The sequence below is a fragment of the Acomys russatus genome, chromosome 26, assembly GCF_903995435.1.
Source record: "Acomys russatus chromosome 26, mAcoRus1.1, whole genome shotgun sequence".
Lineage (NCBI taxonomy): Eukaryota > Metazoa > Chordata > Mammalia > Rodentia > Muridae > Acomys > Acomys russatus.
The window spans coordinates 4218672-4241552 of record NC_067162.1 but is presented as its reverse complement, the minus strand read 5'-3'; the positions used below and the strand labels follow the sequence as shown (position 1 = coordinate 4241552).

Sequence of the window (22881 nt, the reverse complement as noted above, 5' to 3'; positions counted from 1 at the left end):
TTGCTGGGCATATGTAAGCTATATCCAAGTTGTAATGTGTAGGAAAAAGTGAGCGCATTTTAGACTTGGAATCATCCTGAATCCTTTTTTTTTTTTTTTTTTTTGGAGACAAGGTTTTTCTGTGTAGCTTGGCTATTCTGACCTCACTTTGTAGGCTGGCCTCGAACTCACAGCCTGCCTCTGGCTCCTGAGTGCTGGGATTACAGACAGGCATGGGCCACCACACTTGGCCATTCTGTACTCGTAAGTATATGGGTGGCCTGTGGTGGTATTGCTGTAAGTTAGAAGCCAGCTGTGTCCCGGGGAGTCTCCTGATGGGATCATGAGTGCATGGTCCAGGGGTCCTGGGTGTTTAGAATATAAAGGGTGGCGATGCCAGAAGGGTGGCAGTGTGAGGGGAGTGCCGTGGCAGGGACAACTGAGTCAGCTGGCTCTGCATCCAGCAATCCCCTGGAAGGTAGCACAGAGGAAGCACTGTGCTCTGCGCTTGGCTCCAGCATCTGAACCGCTGCACATGATTCCAGGCTTTCAGCTTGGCATTATATATACTGTCGGATGGTAAATAATCAGACTGCTCACTGGGGACACAAAACATCACAGTTTTTAGGTAGGGGAAAAAAAAATTTCACTTTGGTAACTTTACATTTAAACTTTACTCAAAGCATTTTAATTAAACACTCGGCAAATACTAGACCTTTTCTTTCTTTCTTTCTTTCTTTCTTTCTTTCTTTCTTTCTTTCTTTCTTTCTTTTTTTTTTAGAAACTTTTAAAGAAACTTTTATTGTAAAAATATTTACCATGCAGTTTATTTCATCCATTTGAATACTACAAGGCCATCGGCTTATTGTTTCACTTGGCTGTGCCGCTGTTCACACCCATTGCCAGAACTTTGTTGAGCCTACCCAAGCAGAGACCCTCTCCCCATGCCACTGTGGCTCCCCCTGGGCTCCCAGCCCTGTGTATTCTGTCAGCGGCTTGTCTGTCTTAGCTCCTTAATGTATTGGAGTTGTGTTTTTATGTCTGCTGTGTACGATACTGCTGTTGTGAACACTGCTGCCCTCAGGACTGCACCGGTGTCTTCTCAATCCTTGTTCTCGGTTATTTTGCCTATCTGCCCCAGAGTGTGCTTGGGGGATGATAGCGTCGTCCTGTTGGTTTTTGGACCCGCCATGCTGTTTTCTGTCATGAGCACACCATCTTTACTGCCTCCGGTTTGGTGCTCCCTTCCCCCTCCTCCCAGCAGCCGCCTTGATGGGCGTGAGGTGGCGTCCCACTGAGCTGCTCTCCTGCCTGAGCTGCACTGTGTGTGCTTGGCCACCTCTGCATCTATTTAGAGAAAGGCCTAGATGAATGCTTCCAAAGTTAGCAGAGTTAAAAAGTCGCATTGTGCCAGGTGTGGTGGCACACACTTTTAATCCCAGCACCACTCGGGAGGCAGAGGCAGGTGGATTGCTATGAGTTCGAGGCCAGCCTGGTCTACAAAGCGAGTCTAGGACAGCCAAGGCTAACACAGAGAGGCTCTGTCTTGAAAAAACAAACAAAAATGTTGTATTGCTTGAAACTTCTAAGGATGTCTTTTGGGACGAGGGTCCCGCAGTCCTCTCTGGCAGAGTGCTCCGCGATGGTCGTCCTCCCCAGGGAGGCAAGATGAGCGTGGTCTGCTTGACTAGGCTCCAGCAGGCTGTGCCCCTGGGCTTTGGGGCTCTGGCATCCTGTCAGCTTAGTAATGTGCCCACCTCCACATGGCCCTGAAGCCCTGGCTGTCACTTAAGTGTTGCCCCTTTCCTAGGTGACTGGAGCCTCCACCAGTCTTCTCATGCTTAGAGGCCTTGCTCCGGCAGCTGTTGTTGATGGGACTTCTGACTCTGTCCTGTGAAGAAGTGAAGTCCTTAATCTCCAGTCTTTGGGGGTCATCAAGCTTTTCTCTAGAGTTTGGGAACAACCATTTTAGACCTTTGTGTCTGCCCCGTGGCAGTGGCTCAGCCCTGATGTGGCAGGAGAGTGGCAATGTCCCCGTGGCAGTGGCTCAGCCCTGATGTGGCAGGAGGGTGGCAGTGCCCCCGTGGCAGTGGCTCAGCCCTGATGTGGCAGGAGGGTGGCAGTGCCCCCCCACCCCATGGCAGTGGCTCAGCCCTGATGTGGCAGGAGAGTGGCAATGCCCTGTGGCAGTGGCTCAGCCCTGATGTGGCAATGTCCCCGTGGCAGTGGCTTAGCCCTGATGTGGCAGGAGGGTGGCAATGCCCCCGTGGCAGTGGCTCAGCCCTGTTGTGGCAGGAGAGTGGCAATGGCTGAGACACGAGTGAACCGTCATGTCTTCTAACACAAGCTTATAAAAACAGCGCACCATGGCCGCTACCATGGCCGTTGGCCTCTGGTGTTGGGGTTGAGAGTTCCCTGTCTTGGGGTCAACTAACAGTAGTTCTTTTAACACAGGCAGACCTCCAAGTGGAGCAGACCCGGCAGCACTTCTACGAGCTCTCTCTGGAATACGTGTGCAAGCTCCAGGAAATCCAGGAAAGAAAGAAGTTCGAGTTTGTGGAGCCTGTGAGTAGCAGAGCAGGCTGTGCTGTGGACGCTCGGGCGCAGAGCTGTGGAAAGGCCAAGCGAGGCCTCACATGCTATAACAGGGAGGACACGGCTAGTGAAGGCTTAGGAAAGCGTCAGACCGAGCGAAGGCCTTGTCCGCACGGTCCCAATGTGTGGCCCTGAGCACTGCCTTCTGCACAGACTGCGGCCAGCGTGAGCGACGTCACTAATGAGGTCACAGTTTTCCGTTCCACTTGTTGAAGCGTGTTTTCGCTTCATATACTTGTTACTTCTAGTCATGCTTTTACATTTATATCAGAAACACCAGTTTTAAAATTTATTTTATTTTTGTGTGTTTGTGTGGATATGTGTGTGTGAGTGCAGGTGTCAGTGGACGCCAGAGGTGCTGGGTCTCCTGGAGCAGGGGCTGACGCGTGGCTCGCCACTCAGCTCGGCTATGGGAATTTTCAACTCGATCCTTCTAGAAGAGCAGAGTGGGTTCACATCCCTCCTGCCCTAGAAACACTAGTTTTGTGATTATGTAGATGTCTTCTAGTGAGCTCAGTAACTTACGTGTTAATTTGCATATATAGGAGGTGGATGTAAACATCTTCTAAACATCAAGTGTAGGCGGCGTTTCATACAACACAAAAACAACCGTGGAAGATTGGAAGCCAGTGGCCTGATGGTTTTAATATAGACTGCAGAGCTATATTTCAAGCACTGTATTATTATGTGCATCGTGAGAAACAAAGGAATAATTAATACTAAAAAAAAAAAAAAAAAAAAGGCAGTTGGGAGTCGTAAAATCAACCTGAACCAAATAATCAGAGGAAATTACCCTTTGAAGCGTTCCTGTCCTGTTGAACTGCTAGTGGTGTGTGTTAACTGGCCTTTGCGTGCTCAGTCACGGCCGAAGCCACTGTCCCAAGTGCTGCCCTGTCCACTCTCACTCTGCATAGTAACTCAGTGAGACACTCCAGTGTCACTTAGCAAGCAAAGAGAAGGGAAAAGTCGGTGATTTGCCCAGTGTCACAAAACAGGCAACTGATGGGTTTTGGCCCACACTGCCAGTTTAACTCATGGCCTTTTATTGCGTATACTTTGCAGCATTCTGGAGAAAATAAATTCAGGAGTTTAAAATTGTTTTCTCTGTTCACTTTTACTCCCTTTAGAGATACACTGACCTGTGGATAGCAGCAGCCGCCTTCTAAGAAGGGGCAGGTGCCTTCTAAGAAGGGGCAGGTGGGAGTCCGGTGAAAACTAGAGTCTTAATTATTAACCCTTTCCCATCACCTGATAGCCTTGGCAACAATGCCTGGGCGCTGCTAGACACCCGCACTCTCATTGGTTTGCCTTGTCTGCATGCTGACTTTGCCTACAGAGCAGCAGGATCCTCCTGACTAAAGAGGTGCACGTGGGTGACTTAGGGCTGGATTTGCTTGGAGAACATGGTGGTATTAAGAACTGTTTAATGATGCTGATATTTGTGACCGGTAGTATCCCTCATTTTCAGTACAGCCTGGTGACTAGGTAATAGGCACCTCTGGGAGGTGGCCAGGTGTTGCGTATGGTTCTCCTTCATGTAGGTTTTTGTTTGCTTGGTTGATTTGGGATGTACTGACCCCCCTTTCTCCTTTGTCTTAGATGCTGTCCTTTTTCCAGGGGATGTTCACTTTCTATCATCAGGGTCATGAGCTCTCCAAAGACTTCAATCACTACAAAATGGAACTTCAGATCAACATTCAGAATGTAAGGAAACAAAAACTTTCTGGTATTTAAAAGAAATTTGGGTTGTTCCTGTTATCCCTTCTAGTTTGAAAAGCCTTCCAGGCTGATACTGAGAAAGTGGGGCTGTGTTGCCACCTAGTGGTCAGCTTGTGGTACAACAATCTGCTCTTTCGCTTATGGAGGCTCAAGAAATTCTGCCCTCTGAGGCTGGCTCTTCCTTGGCTCTGTGGGGCACACTTGGCTATGTTAACTCTGCTGTCCTAGCATTCCTCCTCAGTGTTGAGGATGTCAGTCGTGGTCACTGATGTGTTGCTGTTCACAGCTGCCATTTGCTTTCATTGCTTTTCTTTGTGGAATGGGTGCTTCCACCTGATCTTGGAAAATGAGATTTAGAGATTCTTACTAAGATTTTTTTTTTTTTTAGGCTGAGAAGATGGCTCAGTGGGTAAAAAAGTACTTGCTATGTAACACTGAGGACCTGAGTTTGAATCCCAGACCCCATGTAAAGCTGGGTTTGGTAGCCTGTGTCTGTAATCCCAGTGTTCCTCCAGAAAGTGGTAGGGAGGAGAGGGTCCTCAGGGGCTGTGGACGGGCTAGCCTGTGAATACAGCACAACCAACCAGAGACCACATCTCAAGTAAGGTGGGGACCAACACCTAAGGTCACCTCCATGTGCACTCTATGGTGCGCACACCTCTGCATTTGTATGAGCAGACAGACACACACACACGCGCGCACACACACACACACACACACACACACGCGCGCGCACACACACGCACACACACTTGTACACATCCCTGCATGCTTCATTCATATGCACACTCACAAAAATTAAAGAAAAGAAAGAATCTTATTTAGGTGACAGATGTTTTTTCTAGTTAAGACTTTGCTCACATGGCGTGTCGTCAGAGAGCAGCTAGTTAGAGCATGCCAGAACCCGAGTGTGAGGGCTCCGGGACATACAGCACAGACGGAAACACACAAGTGTATGTGGGTCTTTGTGGCGTGGCTTAGAAGTTAGGTAGGTAGAACTTAAAACAGACCTGCAAAATTGTGTGTGCTGGTATGTTCTAGTCGCCTCAGGATTCTTCCTGTGATATTAGAATTACTGTTCCTGTACATGTGGGTATGTGTGCCAGCCAGAGGTTGGCACCTTGTCTCTTCCGGGTTGCTCTTTACCTTACCTTTTGAGGTAGGGTCTCTCCTTGACCCTGGAGTTCTCTGATTGTCGAGGCTGCTTGGTCAGAGAGCTCCAGAGCTCTGCTCAATCTCACATCCCTCCCATGTACCATGGTCCCTGCCCCCTCCTGTGTTACAGACATGGGGTGTACCTATATGTGGGTGCTAGGAAATTCACACTCACTTCCCTGGCTGAGCCATTTCTTCAGCACACTAGAATTTCTAATGAAATGATTTATGTTTTTTTTTTTTTTTTTTTTTTAAAAGAGTACCTTGTAGGCTGTAGAACAGCTTGTAAAAAGAGCACCAGTTGAGAAGATTAGATTATGAACTTAACCCCCTCCCAACTGGGTATACAGTAGTGGAATTAACCTTTTTTTTTTCTCTAGACCAGTGGTTCTCAACCTTCCTAGTGCTGTGACCCAGTTTCTCATGTTGTGGTGACCTCTCCCCGCCCACCGCCATAAAATTACTTTCGTTGCTACTTTATAACTGTAATTTTGCTGCAATTATGAATCATAATGTAAATAGCTGGGTTTCGTGGTGGTCTTAGGTGACCCCAGTGAAAGGGTGTTTGACCTCTAACTGGGTCTGACTGACAGGCTGAGAACCCCTGGTCCAGACTTTATCTGACAACTTCAGGGCTGACCAGGTGAGAACCCCAGTCAGGTCCGGTGTGTGTGTGTGTTGTGGAACTGATGTAAAATGGAAGCTTAGGATCCCACATTAAAAGCAACGGAGACTTAACTCAGTGTGGTGGAGCTTGCTTTTCATCCCAGCATTGAGAAGTTGAGGCAGGAGGATCCGGAGTTCAAAGCTATGCAGTGTCTTTGAGACCAGCCTGGGCGCCATGAGCTCCTGTCTCAGGCCCCTCCCCCATCACATGAGAGGACATGAAGTCTACCACGAGACCCTGGGGCACGGGTGGGCCGCTTGCCCGTGAAGCCATTTAGATTTAGCCCAGGCACAGGAGCGACAGAGTCTCCTGGGGGCGCTGAGGAACTTCTCCTCACATCCCTCGCTTACGGACAGAAATACTTTTATAATGTGCCTGTGAGGCAGAGGAAATCCAGTGAGCTTCTGTACACCAGTAAGGCCAGAGAGCTCCCACGTGCAGGTGTGACTGAGTCATGTGGAGCTGTGAGGTAACGGTGAGCAAAGCCCGCAGATAGGAGGTAAGGTTTGCCTAGAATGACCTTGTTAATAGTTGCTGAGCTGAGAGCATACACATTTGACAGCAGCACTCGCTCCTTATTGTGGAGAAATGGGCAAGTCACCTTCCGGAAAGGGATGTTTTTATTTCCTATGTATTTTGGAACCCATGGATGTTCATTCATCAAGGAATTGCCCTGAGCCCTCGCTCTTCAGCATGGTCTGCATTCCAGTAGCCTCCTCCCCCCACCCCCCCCACCCCCTCTTTCTCACTGTTCCACCCCCCCCACACCCACCCCCCCCCCCCCCCCCCCCCCCCCCCCCCCCCCCCCCCCCCCCCCCCCCCCCCCCCCCCCCCCCCCCCCCCCCCCCCCCCCCCCCCCCCCCCCGGTCTCTGTGTGCATGCGTGTACAGTGCAACCTCCCCTCCCTCCCCCAGGCTGGAAGCGAGGGCACATGCTAGCCAAGTGTTCCTGCTCTTTCCTTGGCTGACCTAACCTGGGTTCGGTTAGTACCCCGCCTCAGCCTCTGCCTAGCTGCTGCTATAGAGTGCAGGGTGACCAGGCCTCTGTCCTCGCTTTCAGCCACTTTCCCCACTGAGGTGCAGCACCTGTCAGCCACACACCACTCATCCCTTCCCATCGCTCCACCTCAGAAGGACTGTCATTCACTTACTACTACTACTATTATTATTATTATTATTTGCCTGTTCATCTTATTCTCTGCTGATTTTATGTAATAAGGGCAAAGTACTGACTATATAAAGCTACATATTTCTGAGAAAAAACCCTAGTTAGGTTTTATTTCTAATAGGATATATCAAGTGCACTGAGATGATAAAACTGAAATTTAAGGGTCGACATCTTTACATTATATTATAGTTAATCTGGTCAACTGTTTAGGATTTTATTACAGTAAAATAATTAAATTTAAAAATGACTTTTATAATCAGAAAGAGAGGTAATTTTATTTGAAAACGAAAGCATGCTATTTCAAGCCCCATCTAGTTATGTCTTTTATATTATAAAAATGGCTGGCTTCCCTGAGGGATTCACTCTTTACCCATTTTCTGTAATCTGCAGTAATAAATAGAAGGCAAGAAAGTAGCAAGATGGCTTTTAGAAGGTAGATTTTTTTTTTTTCCAAAAGAGAGGATATTGTATGGGAATTAAAGGGTATTTTAAAAAGCCAACTTTGCACTTTTGTGATGCCATCCCTAGAAGCCCGGGGTGAGGAAGGCTGGTCTACAAGTCCTGGCAGGAGAGGCGGTGGGGATTTCCAAGTCTGGAGACAATAGTAGGCACAGCAAAGAGGTAAGCCGAGAGAGTGAGCAGGTTTCTTCCCTTTGCTAGGAGGTAATTGTGAGTTTTGAGAAGCTTAAGTATAAAATAATAATAAAAATGACTGTAGCTTCTCTGTTCTAGTCATTGTGCTAAATGACTTGTTCCACTGTGGACTTGCGGCTGGCCAGCATGGCTTGTGAGACGCAGGGTGCAGGAGGGAGAGTCTTGTCTCAAGGGCTTCGCCCATGAAGGGAGAACAGCGCTGGGTCCTGGGCTGCTCTGCTTAGTTTCAGATCTCATGTTGGGCTAGAAAACGGGTCACACCTGCTTCATCTGGTACAGATTTGGGGGGGGGCAATCCTGGCAAGGCTGTCCACCCCCCTCTCTGGGCTTTAACATTGTGTAGGGGAGCAGGAGGCTTACTTAATGGCGAGGGCTGAGATTTGGGCACTCCTGGCAAACCTTGGCTCGCCACTCTGTGCTCTGCTCTGTGGGTTTGGGGTCTGAAGGCCTGGTGAGCTGTTCCCTGGGGTCTGCTGGCCCACGTTTCCCTTCCATCCACCTCCACCCATATGGGTCTGTTGAGTGGATATGAAGTTTTACTGAGGTGTGTTGGTTGGTCTGTCTGTCTGTCCGTCAGGGGAACCCTCCCTTCCTGGTTTTTGTTTGTTTATTTCTTCGCGCTGTTAATCACCCTCTGCCTTCTTTTGCTCTGGGAATAAAGTCCTGAAGCTGACTGAAATGGAAAAACCTTACTGAAAAAATGGTGGTCTATACTTGGAATCAGTCATTGTCTCGCCCTGCGCCCTCCAAGCCTTATTTGAAGGTGTCTTAGTTGCTTTTCTATTCTGATAGAGGAAGGGGCTTATTATTTGGGCTTATGGTTCCCTGAGGTTGGAGTCTGGGCTGGTGGAGCAGAGGTGGGGGGCATGGCGGCTGTGGCAGAAGCTGAGGGGTTGCCTCATGAGGCAGAAGCAGAGCTGGCCTCCAAATAGCAGCAGCCGAGCATTGGGAGCCTGGTCACACTGCTACATTGTGCAAGTGTGCTGAGTGGATAAAAAAAAAAAATACACTGATGACACTAGGAGCCAGGGTTCTGGGTAGGAGCACGTAAACCTGGGGGGAAAGGATGGGCTTCACACAAGCCTCAGGGCCTGGGCTCGAGGCCAGCTCACTTGTATGAAGTCACCGTTTTTTTATAGTGTAGTTGTAGTGGTGCTGCGTTGCATGTGTGTATACGAGTGAGAGTGTGAACGTGTATGCATGTGATAAAGCGTGAGTGTGTGTGTGTGTGTGTGTGTGTGTGTTGCCCAGATCTACCTGCACAGAAGTCTTAGAAGGAACAGAAACCATGAACACACTGAACCTGATGCCTCTTTCCGGTGAGAGCAGCTGGGCTCCTCAGAAGAAGCAGTGGGTCCTGGGACAGTGTCAGGGACACTGAGTGCCAGCGTGAGAATCCCTGCTAGCCCGGAGGACAGGAAACTGCTCAGAGAATAAAAGGCTCATGCCATATGGCCTGGCCCCTAGGTGGACCCCGGAGGACACTTAGGGCATGCGTCACACTACGGGAGTGTTGTGTGGAGAGCCCATTGGTTTAAAGAGACAGGATGTATGCATGCGTGTGGGCCATGTCCGTTACAGTCTCGTATGGAGGAAGTGAGGATTGGAAGGAAGCTCACTGAAGTGATGAGGAGAATAAAGCCAGTGTGGAATCAGTATAAACAGACAGACATGGGAGATGCCGGAGACGAGGAGAAGGGACACTGGCAGCCCTTTTGGCAGTCTTGTATCGCCATGTATGTATGTATGTATGTATCTATCTATCTATCTATCTATCTATCTATCTATCTATCTATCTATCTATCTATCTATCTATGCATCTGACAAGGTTTCTCTGTGCAGCCCTGGCTCTCCTAGAACTTGCCCTGTAGATCAAGCTGGCCTCAAATTCAGAGGTCTAGAGTGCTGGGATCAAAAGTGTACATCACCAAACCTGGCCTTTTATTTTCCTAAAGGATATAGAAAGGTTTTTCTTCTATATTGGCTCTTAGTTTCTGTTTAAAATAAAGCTCTAGAAGTAGTTTTATTTTTCACAGCCTGCACTCATCAGTCTCTCCATCCCCTTAGGAGAAAGGTACGATTACTCCATCTTTTCTGGCTTTTTTCTACCCTCATGAGCTTTGACAGCCCTTTTCACTGTAGGAAGAAGAGAGGAAAAATTTTTAATAATAATTTTTTGTCTGAGCCCCTTTGAAGTTTCACATCAGCAATTTTTTGTTTGTTTGTTTTCGCTATTAATGCAATTACTTTTGAGCCTGACTGATGACTCGCCAGCACGGGCTGTGGTTGCTCTGTCCCTTCAGCGCGCACACTGTGCAGAGCATCTGCCCGGCAGCAGGTATTGGTAGCCTCCTGTGTCGTGAGCCTCTTCAGATGCGTGGACATTTGCTGGTGAGCTTGAGATCTTCACCTCCTCATCTTTCTGAGGGAAGAAATGCCGTTTTGTAGTGTAGGTACCACAGTCTGGCAAAGTGGATACTGACTCTGTTAGCTCACAGAGAAGAATGACGTTCAGACTCAGGCTGCTCAAGTAGCTGCTATAGCAGTGGCAGCTGGGATCGGGTGGATCGTGCCAACACCGCTATTCTCCCAGGTACATGGACGTCATGTGGCGTATTGGCTCTTTAAATCTAAGATACAACAAAAACAGGAAGCACGAAGGCGGGAAATTTATACTGGCAACACGGAAGCTAGCCATCTCTGGCTTCATTGGCTCATCTTCTGCACTGGCTATTTTCCTATTCTGTTTTGTTGTCTTTGAATATGAATCTCAGTAAGGAGGCACACTTTCAAGAATGAGGATTTTCTGAGTTCTGCAGGTTTAATTTCGGTTGCACAAAGACATTAAAATGTATGCACACACACACACAAAAAAAAAAATCACAGGAGAAGTTGGAGTTTATCTGTTTTTTTTTCCCCCCCTTTTCTGTTTCAGACACGGAATCGATTTGAGGGAACCAGGTCAGAAGTGGAGGAGCTTATGAATAAAATCAGACAGAATCCCAAGGACCACAAGCGAGCAAGCCAGTTCACAGCAGAAGGCTACCTGTATGTCCAGGAAAAAAGTAAGAATTCTGCAAACATAGGCTGAGTGGATGCTTAAAAATTCATGTTACAAGCTGGGTGGTGGTGGCACATACCTTTAATGCCAGCACTTGACAGGGACAGGCAGGTGCATGTCCAGGCCAGCCAGGTGTTGCTACCAGTGTGTAACCCTAGTGCTGAGGCCACCAGTGTGTAACCCTAGTGCTGATCCACCCATGTGGGACCCTAGTGCTGATTCACCCGTGTGTAACCCTAGTGCTGATCCACCTGTGTGTGACCCTAGTGCTATCCACCCATGTGTAACCCTAGTGCTGATCCACCCGTGTGTAACCCTAGTGCTGATCCACCCGTGTGTGACCCTAGTGCAGATCCACCCGTGTGTAACCCTAGTGCTGATCCATCCGTGTGTAACCCTAGTGCTGAGCCAGGTGGAGACGAGCAGACCCTTGGCTCACACTGGGCCGCCAGTCCAGGCAGTTGGTGAGCTTCCTGGGTCAAATGAGAGGCACAGTCTTCAAATGATAAGGTGGAACCCTCAGGACAGAGAGGCAGGTGGACCTCTGTGAGGTCGAGGCCAGCCAGGTCTACAGAGTGAGTGTGAGGACAGCCAGGGCTACATGGAGAAACTCTGTTTGAAAAACAAAAACCGCCCGGCCCTTGATAAAAGAGAAAGTGGGGCTGGAGAGATGGCTCAGAGGTTAAGGGCACTGGCTGCTCTTCCAGAGGTCCTGAGGTCAATTCCCAGCAACCACATGGTGACTCATAACCGTCTATAATGAGATCTGATGCCCTCTTCTGGCCTGCAGGTGTCCATGCAGGCAGAACACTGTTATGTTTATATATATATATATACACACACACACACACACACATATATATATATATATATATATATATATATATATATATATATATTATTTTTTTTTTTTTTAAAGAGAGAAGGTATAGAGTAATATTGGATGATACCGATGTCAGCACTGGCCTCAAGCCTCCGTGGACATGTGATGTGCATGAGAACCCTCCACATGCACATGTATGCACGGATGCACACACTACTGGCATGGGAACTAACCTACTGAGAACTCTGTGAGTCCCTTGTGGCGGTGATGTCTCGTCACCCAGTCAGTCTAGATGTGGTTAGAGTTAGGACTCATGGTTCAGCTAGGGACTCTTTGGGATGTAGATTAATCCTTGCACAGTTGCTTTGTTCAGATATGACCTACGGCTCCTAGTTGGAAAGTAAAGAGAGAAAACCTCATCCAAAGTTCTGAGTCGAATTTTTCAACCAGTCAGATGTATTGAATGCTTAGTTCCTTCTGAGCTTAGTTTAGCTTTGCTCAGGGCTTCATTCATACTTTCATTTGTTCGGTGTGGCTGAGGTAGCTGGCTTTCATATTGACCTGCTAGAGGACAGAGTCGTGTGGGAGTGGTGCTGTCTGTGTATCCAGCTGGAGCTAACCAGGCAGTGAGGTGTTGTCCTTTCTCTGTTTAACCAGGAATGCCCACGTAGCTCTTGGGTGTTCTAGCACACTACAAAGTATTGCATTTACTGTGACCATTGCTGTTGAGCGTGAGTGTGACAGAGCCTGTGTGGACGGGGGCCAGCCTTTGGGAGTTGGCTCTCTCTCCACTGTGGGATCTGGGGATTGCACTCAGGCCCTCAGGTCTGGGTTGTAAGTACTGTACACACTGAGTCACCCTGTGTCCTAACTCACACTTACCTGCTGAAAATAAAATCAGGTGTCACAGTGCTCTGAGGACTTTCTCTCCCCCAGCCTTACCCTTCTGTTAGCCCCTGCATTAGCTTTCTTCTGTTTTTATTTGTTTGTTTTTATGAGTCAGGGTTTCTCTTTGTAGCCCTGGTTGTCCTGGAACTTGCTGTATAGACCAGGCTGGCCTTGAACTCACAGAGATCCACCTGTTTCTGCCTCCCTGAGTGCTGGGATTAAAGGTGTGCGCCACCACCGCCCAGCTAAGCCTCTGCATTTTTCTGCTCTCCCTGGATGAGCTGTGCAGTAATGCGCTTCGGCTGTACATGTCTGCCTCCTCGTAAGTAGAAACACAAGCATCTGTGCTTTGTTGAAGGGCCTGCTCCTTTTGGGTCAAGTTGGGTCAAACACTACTGCATGTATCGGAAAACAGCCAAGAAATTCAACATGATCCCGTTTGAGCACAGATCTGGAGGGAAACTGGTAAGTATTTGAATGTTAGTTTTTGTATTTTATATGAGAGATACTGTGGCTTTTCATTTAGTAGAGCCATATTGACTATTGAGAAATTGAGTTTTACAATTAAAATCTTTGTCTTGTATTTGAATCACACCTGGGCCTTACAGTTAGATTTTTAAACAGACAACAGAATTTTTAGGCCATTGTTTTAGAAGAGAAAGACAATTCCTGCACTAAGCTCTTGTGACTTATGGACAGCTCATATATACGTATGAGATTCTGCGTGTTCACGTGCCACTGTATATTCATAGGCTAAACCCTGAGAGGTGCAGTGGTCTCTACTGAATTCCCTCTCACTCACTCAGGCGAGGAGAGTTTTCATGTGGCTGTTGCCTGTTTAGATAGCTGTTCATCCCAGGGCCACCCATGATAATCAGGCCATGGGCGCTGGCTGCAAGGAGGGGGGTTCCCTGTGGCCACTGAACGGCAGCAAGCCCTGGTGTCTGGGGTGCAGCTCTCCCACTAGTGGTGAGCATAATTGACCACGTATTTAAGAAAACAGCTAAGTTTGTTGCTTGCCTGGAGTGGTTGGGTGGCATTTTGCTTAGGTGAATTCAGAATTAATCCAAGCTGATTCTTATTTGCAATCCCTTTGGTTCTTCCAGAAACAAACAAGGCCTTAAAGCAGGTTGCAAGAAGGAGTCTTCTGTAGTGATGGGGTTTCCATGGGAAACAGCCACCCAGCAGAGGCTGAGGCAAGGCTGACTGTCCCCTGTAGAAAGGGGTTCGGGGTATTTGCTTTGAGAGCCTTAGTTTGCTGTTGTAATCAGTTCAGGCTCTAAGGTGTTTCTCCTTCCATTTTAGGCTCCAAATGACAAATGATGCAGTTTAGAATATCGTTGTGATGTTTCAGACACTTACCTTGGATTAAAATGTTTTTTAATGGATTGTCATATTTCTGTAAAATCCTAGTTGTGGGATTAGACTTCCTACCATGGCTCCGTGCTGAGCCCACTGTGTGGGTCTGTCTCTACCCCAGGCTGACTCTCTGAGGGAGGGTGGACCTGCCCAGAGAGACTGGCTCCCATGTTAGTGTAGATATTCTTGTGATCTCAGCCCTGTTGTGTGCTTTCCCATCAGTCCTTGTGGAATTGCACTGTTCATAGGCTAATAGTGGCCACGCTGATAATGACACAGGTGAAATATAGTGTGATATTAAAGCACATTTTGACTCTTTACAAAAGAATGTGTTGACAAGCAGGCCATCACGGTAGTGCCCGGATGTTGTTGTCATCTGTCCCATGGTCAGTGTTTATGAAGTCTGCTTAGCGGTTCTGCCTCAAGCAAGAACAAGAAATCCTCGGAGAAGGAGCAAAGAAGCTTCAGAGAGAAAAGGGCTAGCCTCTGGCTCCTGTGGGCCACGAGTGGTGGAGTGTGTGCGCAGTTCTAAGTATGCAAATGCTTGTTCGCAGGGGGACGGAGAGGTGTTCTTTTTGAAAGAATGCACCAAAAGGTATACTGACTCCATTGACAGAAGGTTTTGTTTCGACATTGAGGCTGCTGACAGGTAAGTTATTGGAATTTATTAGATATGATATCAAAACCCACTGAAAGTACAGTTTTGAATACGAGTTGAAAGAGTGATTTCTGTGAACTAGAAACATGTCCCTTGTTGTTGTGTTTCCGGGCTATATCTTCATTGTAAACTGTTGTGGGTCACTGTGTAGTTGTAGGGCCATAGCTTTATCTTGGCTGCAGACTGGAATCCTTCTAACCCGTGCCGTCACCTGAAAGAGAAACCGTGAGCATTTCTTTGCCATTGCAGCTCTGATTGACGGCAGGAATGGTGAGAGCGACTGCGAGTGGTGTGCGGTCAAGTGAACAGCAAGTGCTTGTCTCAGCAGCGCAGAAGCAGCGCTCCCGGGTGTGTTCTGAGTGGGCGTGCTCGTTCTGTGGTGGAGGCCTTAGGCAGCCCGTTAAGCATCGTCAAAGACTGCGCTTACTAAATAACTTTCAAACGTTCAGTTTTTAAAAAGTGTTTGGCAGAGAGGCGGGAATAAGGGACCATACCTGGTGCTAACATCTGGGAGCACTCCGTGTCGCCTGGATGGGGGTCCCTTGCCACCCCTAGTGTGACTGTAGGATGGGAGTTCTTAGACAACCCCTTTGATGCGTGTTTAATTGTTTTCCAAAGGGGAGAATATTAAGAGCAAACTTTTTTAAGGTCAAACCTAACCGTTGCTGCTTTCCTTACATGATCTAGCTGAGAATAGAGTTAGTACAGAGGAGGGAAATCCACTGAAGTCGGGTTGTACAAAAATGTGCCCTTAAACACCCTGACCACTGTGGCAGGACTGTGACAAGGACAGGTATATAAAGAAGCACTTTGCCAAGATTGTGACAGAACGAGTGTGTTGTTTGAAGAGGCTAAGGTTGAAGCCAGTCACTGCGAACTGGTCAGTAGCCTGTAAGATACGTGTTTGTATCTGTCGAGAGGAGCCGTCTGTAGCCACCGTCGGCCAAGTCCTCCCTGGGTCCTTGTGTCGTTTGTTTCAGCCTCACCACATCTCTCTCGGGTGAGAAACCGAAGCACCAAGTGTTTGAGGTGAGGATCCTGTGCTGTCAAGTGGAAGAGCTGAGGTTTGAACTTGGGCATTTTGCCGGGGAAGGCGGGTCCCTAACTACTGTGCTGCCGGGGCTGGCAGAACTCTGTGCAGTCACGTTGCTTCTTCAGAAGCCTGCTCTGCTGGGTGCCGCCTTAAGCGGGGTGACGGCTCCGAGAGCAGCTGTCTAGCACTTTCACACGCTGTTTGAACGCAGCTGTGTCATGCTTGCTGAAGCACCGGCTTTTAGGGACAGACATTGATGATGCTGAGTGGTTTTTGTTGGCCACCATCTTTACATGATTGTAAACCCCTCTCTGGTACTCAGAAACACGAGTGACAGATTACTACTAAGTTATCTTCACGTATAAAGGCCAACTTTCTTTTGAGATAAAGTCTTGTGAGGTAGAGTAGGCTAGCCTACAATCCCTCTGTCTCGGTCTGTCCAGTGCTGGGGTGAAAGGCTTGTTGTACCCCATGCCTGGCTATGATAATAACTTCAAAGTAGATAGGGAACTTATAGAAAACCTGTTCTAATGGTTTAAAAATTATTTATAAGGACCCCTTTTTCAAAAAAATTGACACATACACATATATAAATCGTCTAAGAGAATTCTCTTATTAAAGAGGAGCCCCTGTTCTCTCATGTGCCCACCTCAGTTCCTAGTATTTGTTAAGTCTTAGAGGTCCCTCCCGCCCCCCACCCCATCCTCTAGACCTCTGACAGAAGGTGACCTCCTCTCCCACATTATGACCATAGCATATCAGGTCTCATCCGGATAACCTGCATCCCATTCCTCTGTGTGCTTCTGGGCCTCCCCACCAAGGGAAAATGATCAAATTGGGACACCAGAGTTAATGTCAGAGGCAGTGCCCACCCGCTCCTCTACAGCCATGGAAAATGAGCTGCCCATTGGCTAGATCTGAACAGGGGGTCTAGGTTTACTTCGTGCAATGTCCTTGGTTGGTGCAACGGTTTGTGCAGGCCCCCCTGGATCCAGATCCACCAGACTTGGTGGTCTCCTTGGGGGGCTCCTGAACCTTGACGGAGTGACCCCATTCTGTACCAGTGCCAGCCTTCTCCCATCCTTCCCGGCTCTGCTTGTTAGTGGGACCGTGGCCCCTCCCAGCGTTAGCCAGGTTTCTCTAGAGTAACAACTTACAGAATGAAGACCTGTCTCTAACTCTCTCCTCCACCCCCCTCCCGTGTGTGTGTGTGTGTGATATTCTTCTGTCTCAGTTGTTGTCTGGGAGGCTCACTGACTCCTTCTGCTGACCTAGGCTTAGTCCTGGAAGCTTCTAGCCTCTGTACAATCTAACCCAAGCCTAGCATGCTTTCAGCCTCTGAGACTTACTGCTGATTAAGCTCACCCTTACTTGTTCTTCCTGAGCTCTGGGCTGGGTCATTCAACGCGCCTGTTCTGGCTCAAGCTCCTCTCCCAGCTGACTTATTAAATCTGGCTTCTCTCTTGGCCCGGAATTGCTCTGCTTGACCTCAGACTAACTCAGCAATCTGCTCTAATCTTCTGGCTTCTTCTCATTTTCTGGCTCGTTCCATCTTCACCTGAGTTCTCTCTCTGCAACCCGTCTCTCTATTACTGTCCTGGTAAACCTGCCTCCTTTCTCTGAAAAACTGCCTCTTAAGCAGCTTCCTTTCCCTTTCTCTTCTCATGAGAGTTGGGCGTATCCTATTCTATCAAATCTTTTCGGACACTCAATTAGACATCACTTTCAAACATGGGTGCTTCTTTCTGCAAACCAGCTTCTCCTTCATTTTGGATTAAAGGCGTGAGCCACAATGCTGGGATCTAAGGTTTTCTTTACCTGATACTTGCTCTATACCAGGCCGGCCTTGAACTTGAATTTGCTTGCCTGTGTCTCCTGGATTAAAAGCATGTTTGTAGTCCAGCCGGATCACACAGATCTAGAAGGTCTTTGAATGTGATATCTAGACAGAACAGCTATGTTCTGAGTCAACATTCCTACACACACACACACACACACACACACACACACACACACACACACACACACACACACACACACGGGTTTGATTGGAATGACTTAACAGACTAAAGTCCAGCTAATCCAATACTGGCTGGCTGTGAATGGAAAGTCCAAGAGTCCACTACTCTCTTAGTCTACACAGCTGGATGTTTGAGCTGGCTTTCGGTGTGTGCCGCAATCCCAAAGAAGTGGGCCCCAGTGCCCGTGAAGGAGTGACTGTGTCATCAAGGCGAGGGGAAACAGGCAAAGAGAAAAGTTTCTTCTTTGTTCTAAAATAGACTTCCAGCAGAAAGTGTGTCCCAGGTTGAAGAGACATGTGTCTTCCTACCTCAAAGGCCTGGACTAGAAGTATGTTCACCTGCTTCAGACCAAGCAGAACATCTCTCGCAGGTGTGCCCTCCATTTCTGGATCGTAGTTCATTCCTGATGTAATCAAGTTGACAACCAAGAGCAGCCATCACAGGTTCCTCTGCAGCATCTGTTGCGTGCTTCCCTGCCCCTTTAATATTTATTTGTTTAAAATGAATGGAGGCCAGAGAGGGCATTGGAAACACTGGAACTGGAGTTACAGATGGTTGGAAGCTGCCCTGTGGGTGCCAGGAATCTAATGTGGGTTTTCTGTAAGAGTAGTAGCAAGTGTTTCAACTATGAGCCATCTCTAAGCCCCATTTATGTTATGTGTTTGAGGGTTTGTTTGGCTGCACCATGTCCATACTGTGCCTACAGGGGCCAGAAGAGGGCGCCAGATCCCCTGGAACTGGAGTTTAAGATGGCTGTTAGCTACCATGTGAGTGTTGGGAGCCAAAACCAGGTCCTCTGCAAAGCAGCCGGTGCTTTAAACTTCCGAGCCGTCCTTCCCACATTATTATTGTTATTATTATTATTATTATCATCATCATTATCATTATTAATTTATATGCCTTAGGGTATTTTAAAGACTATCTATAAAGAGACTTTAAAGACTGTCTGTAGTCGTTGGTGCTTTCATTGCTTGCCGCCACCCACTTGTCCTAATATTTCCTTAAGTCTTTGCAGTTTTGTAGCTGGTCTTCATGCTGACTCTGCCTCCCGTCGGCATCCGCCATGTGCTTTCATCGGTCTTCTAGAAAGCTGCTGTCATATCATCAGTGACCCTTTTCCTTTCATCTGCTGCCCGTTTCTTTTCTTCCATAAACAGGAAAAGCTCTGCAGAAGGGTATCCTGTTGCCGTCTCGGGTGTCTTTCCTCGGTGCTGTCGGCCTGTCCCCCTGCTACAGGTGTTCTGTCTGGTCCTCTGTGCAGTGTTCTCTGCTCAGGGCCCACTCTGCCCTGCGATACAGTGGGCTCCTTTGTTTCAGGGACGCCATACTTCTTGGTGTCTTCCTACCTTGCTGCCATTTTTGTTTTGTGCCATCTTCTCCAGCTCATTTCCCAGGTCCTGTGGAATTCTCTGGTCTTAATCACCTCTTGACCTTGTGTAGCTCATAATTTTATTGCCATATTGGTGATGGCCAGATGTGTTTTCCCCTCCTCCGAACATCAGTCGGGCCCCCTTCTATATTCCTGCTGGGATGGCTCAGAGGCATTTCACAGTCAGAAGTCATATGTTGCTTTTATAATTTTTCCAAGTTTTCTTTCTTTCTTTTTTTGGTTTTCCAAGATGGGGTTTCTTTGTGTAGCCCTGCCTGTCCTGAAATGCTCTCTGTAGACCAGGCTGGCCTCAAACTCAGAGCTCCGCCTGCATCTGCCTCTTGAGTGCTGGGATTAAAGGAATGTGCCACTACTGCCTGGCCAAAATATTTTTTAAAATTGTCATTATTTTTGGGTACTACTAGTGTTGCCACCCAGGGCTTTGTACACAGTAGGAAGTTTGTACCACTAAGCTATTTTCCTAGTTCCCTGCTTTTTTTGTTTTAAAGGGAAATTATATATTTTTGATGGGATCTAGCATTTTATAAATGCATATGAATTCAATCTTACATAAGCACTGATCTATAAATGTTATAAGAAGTTTTATTGGCTTAAGTCTTACCTTTTTCTAACTCTCTGGCTAATTTGGAAAGTTATTCACAATCATAATGTATTTTCTTTATGATTTCCCTGGGTTTTCAGAATGAGTCCAACATTTGTTTTTGGGCTATACACTCCTATTGCTTTTGGCTTAATGTCTTCATTTCTCAGTAGAGAAGTATCTATTTGTGTTTGCTGTTACTAGTATGCAGTGGTTTAGGGGGCAAGATCCCCTCACCTCAAATCATGCTATTCTTTTCTGGAGCAAACACCAGTGGGCTAGGGCGGTGGCTCAGCCGTTAAGAGCAGGTACTGGTCGTGCAGAAGTCTGTGGTTTGATTGCCAGCACCACACGAGGTGTATGCAGCTGTCTGTAACTTCTGCTTTTGGGATCTGGCACCCTCTTCTGGTCTCTGTAGGCACTGTACTTCTGTGTATACATTCCCAGCCCAACATAAACATATATTTTAAAATAATCTTAGAAAAAATCCTAGTGGACTAAGTATGAGGTGGTGAGTGTACACTGAAGTCTCTATAATTCTGAAATCCTCAAGGTGTTAGTTAGAAGTTTAGGTGTGATAGGCTGTGTTCTTGTCTATCTCCCTGATTTCTGGCTCAGGAGACTAGGAGGAATTGCAAGTAATCTACCCTCCTCCTGTTGGATTATGGTGTCCATGAGAGTGGGGCTCTGTCTCCCTCAGCGTTACTTGTTTCTGTAGCACCAGATGTAGCGCTCATCGCATTTGTACTGGACTAACTGAAACTGAACTGCTACCCCAAAGAGACGGAACTGGGCTTAGATTCAGTCAGGCCTGCCAGCTAGGCTTTCTTCTGCGGCAGCGTGAGACCGGGGTTTCATTTTGCTTAAGGAAGAGTATAGTTAGCCCGCCCTGGAGTGTGAGCACTGTGGATAAGCTTCTGCACACTTCCTGTTAGATTTTCTGAATAGCAATTTCACAGTTGGTTGCATGCTCTTACTCTAAATTTTTCCTTATTTCCAAGCATCTATTTTTGCTACTTTGTATATTTTTATGTTGGAAAGAATTGGCGTGGTGGATGAGCCCTCATGAGTCTGGGCAGGCATCTGATCTTCCTGCATAGGAGTCACGAGTTTCTCTACAGTTCTGGTCTTTAGTTCAGATCAAATTTGGATAGATTCATTAGTTTTGGAAATAGTCAACATAGCTTTATGTTAGTTTTCCTGTTTCTTGTTTGGGACACCAAACGCAGCCAGGTCAGGGTTGACGCTGAACATTTTGTGTCCGTTCTGGCTTCTTTCTGTGCCTGGCTCATTCAGGCTCAAGATGCCTGCCTCCAATTTTCTAATAGTGTGGTTGTTGTGCATATTTTTCAGAGGTTGCATGCTTTTGCGATCAGCGTTCCGATGGAGTTACAGCTAGGCTGCATCTTGAGATTGGAACGTTGCCTTTGCGTTTCCTGCACTCATGTGCTGTACTGAAGCCTTGGGTGGCATGGCATGCCTGTTCACCAGCGACTCAGGTCTCTGAGTGGGCTGCAGCTCTGCTCTTCAGACTGGAAGTCAGAGCATGCTGCTCGTGGCTCATGCGATTGGCTTGACCAGTGGTTTGGATGCTTGCGCTGCACGCTGAGAGGAGCAGTACCTGTTAGCTTCACCTCACCCAGGCTCGTGGACAACTGTTAGTTGGTACTGAGGGTGACGATGAGACACGAGAAAAACAACAGTGATGAAAGGCCCGGGGCTTTTAGTGAAATTACAGGGTAGCAGGGAACAGGGACACTTTAATGGTGCACGCTAGCTGGCCATGTCTTGCTAGAGAAAAGCATTCTTCTTTTCTTCTTCTTCTTGCCGTAATGAGGTTTGAACGCACAGCTTTGCAAGGGCTATCCAAGTGCTTTGCCACTGAGCCTCTGCGCTATGACCCCGACGTTACCTGACCGTTTCTGATACAGGATCTTGTTGAGTTGCCTCAGGCTGCGCTACGTGCCTCAGCCTCTCAGGTTCCTGCAACGCAGCAGACACTGCAGCCTGCTGAGAAGTGAGTTCTAAACAGTCTGGGCTGGAGTCTGGCTTTAGGCCTGCTACACACAGGCTCTATCACTGAGCGATATTCCAAGTCCTAAACTTTTTTTTTTTTTTCCCTAGAATAGGTGACACTTGGGAAACTCTGAGAAATAGCTGTCCAGGACAAAATGAGTCATAGGAGGTGCTGAGCAAAGCCCTGCTGGTCAGCACTTCTCAGCTGTTGACAGTTTGCACATTTGTGTGGAGATGCTTTAAAACTGGCCTCGCTTGTGTTTGAGGGTGGGGTGGGGATGAGGGTTAGGGGTAAGAGTAGGTTGCCGTTGGGGGTCAGTGGGTGGTGGTGGAAGACGTGGGCAGTTGCTGCAGCCATCTCGTGGGTAGAGACCTGAAGTGCACAAACCGGTGTCCAGATATGCAGTGTCATCTGTTCAACACACAGTGGCTTTACTGTTGAGAAGTTGCTGTATCTGATAGACAGATACCAACAAATGTTTGTAGAGTTATATTGCTTTATGTAAATGCATGTATGCAGTGTTTATTTCTCTAAACAGTGCAGCGCCAGTTTAATTTGGTTACAGTACAAATAATGACGTAAAGGTAAATGGCGAGCCATACAAACGTTTTAAGTTCCTACTTAACACTAGGAAAGCTAGTTATTTAAAAAAAAAATCACAGTAGAACTGGTAGGCAGAGACCAGGTAGCATGGAAACATCCCCTGTACTGAGGTTTCTGTGCCTCTCAGCACATACAGTTTCTCACTGACGGTGGCTATATTGATAGTGATGCATTGATAGTCACATTTTATCTTGATCTGGTACTTGAAGGAAGTCTGAGTTGAGGTTAGCATGAGGTGAGTCTCCCAGTGTGTGTTGAAGGTCAGTCCCCATGTGTTGTAGACACGATTAGCTTTTGTGAAGAAGGCTTTTAGCACCAGGGTTTTGTGGAGACAAGCTCTCGGTTTCTGCACGTGAGGGGTAAACACTACAGGGAGAGAGCTAGGCTGAACTACTGTGCCTATGAGTCATGAGTCCTTTATCAAACATCGTGAAGTCAGCTTTTAAAAATAATTGGTAGAATTTTTTTTGTACCCTGGGATCTTTGTATACACCAAGTTCAAAAGGAACTCT

General features: G+C 47.5%; 1 protein-coding gene across 2 annotated transcripts in view; it reads left to right on the top strand.

Annotated features, from left to right (window-relative positions):
* Positions 1 to 22881, top strand: part of Arhgap10 (Rho GTPase activating protein 10) — a 261328-nt gene that overhangs the window by 112052 nt on the left and 126395 nt on the right. For both annotated transcript variants that reach the window (XR_007833198.1, XM_051169161.1), the window contains exons 6-10: positions 2434 to 2544; positions 4174 to 4278; positions 10872 to 11001; positions 13067 to 13173; positions 14622 to 14716. Coding sequence is in view for 1 of the 2 variants with exons in the window: in XM_051169161.1 (XP_051025118.1) it covers positions 2434 to 2544; positions 4174 to 4278; positions 10872 to 11001; positions 13067 to 13173; positions 14622 to 14716 (548 nt within the window). In the remaining variant the exon portion in view is untranslated. The remainder of the gene's footprint in view (positions 1 to 2433; positions 2545 to 4173; positions 4279 to 10871; positions 11002 to 13066; positions 13174 to 14621; positions 14717 to 22881) is intronic.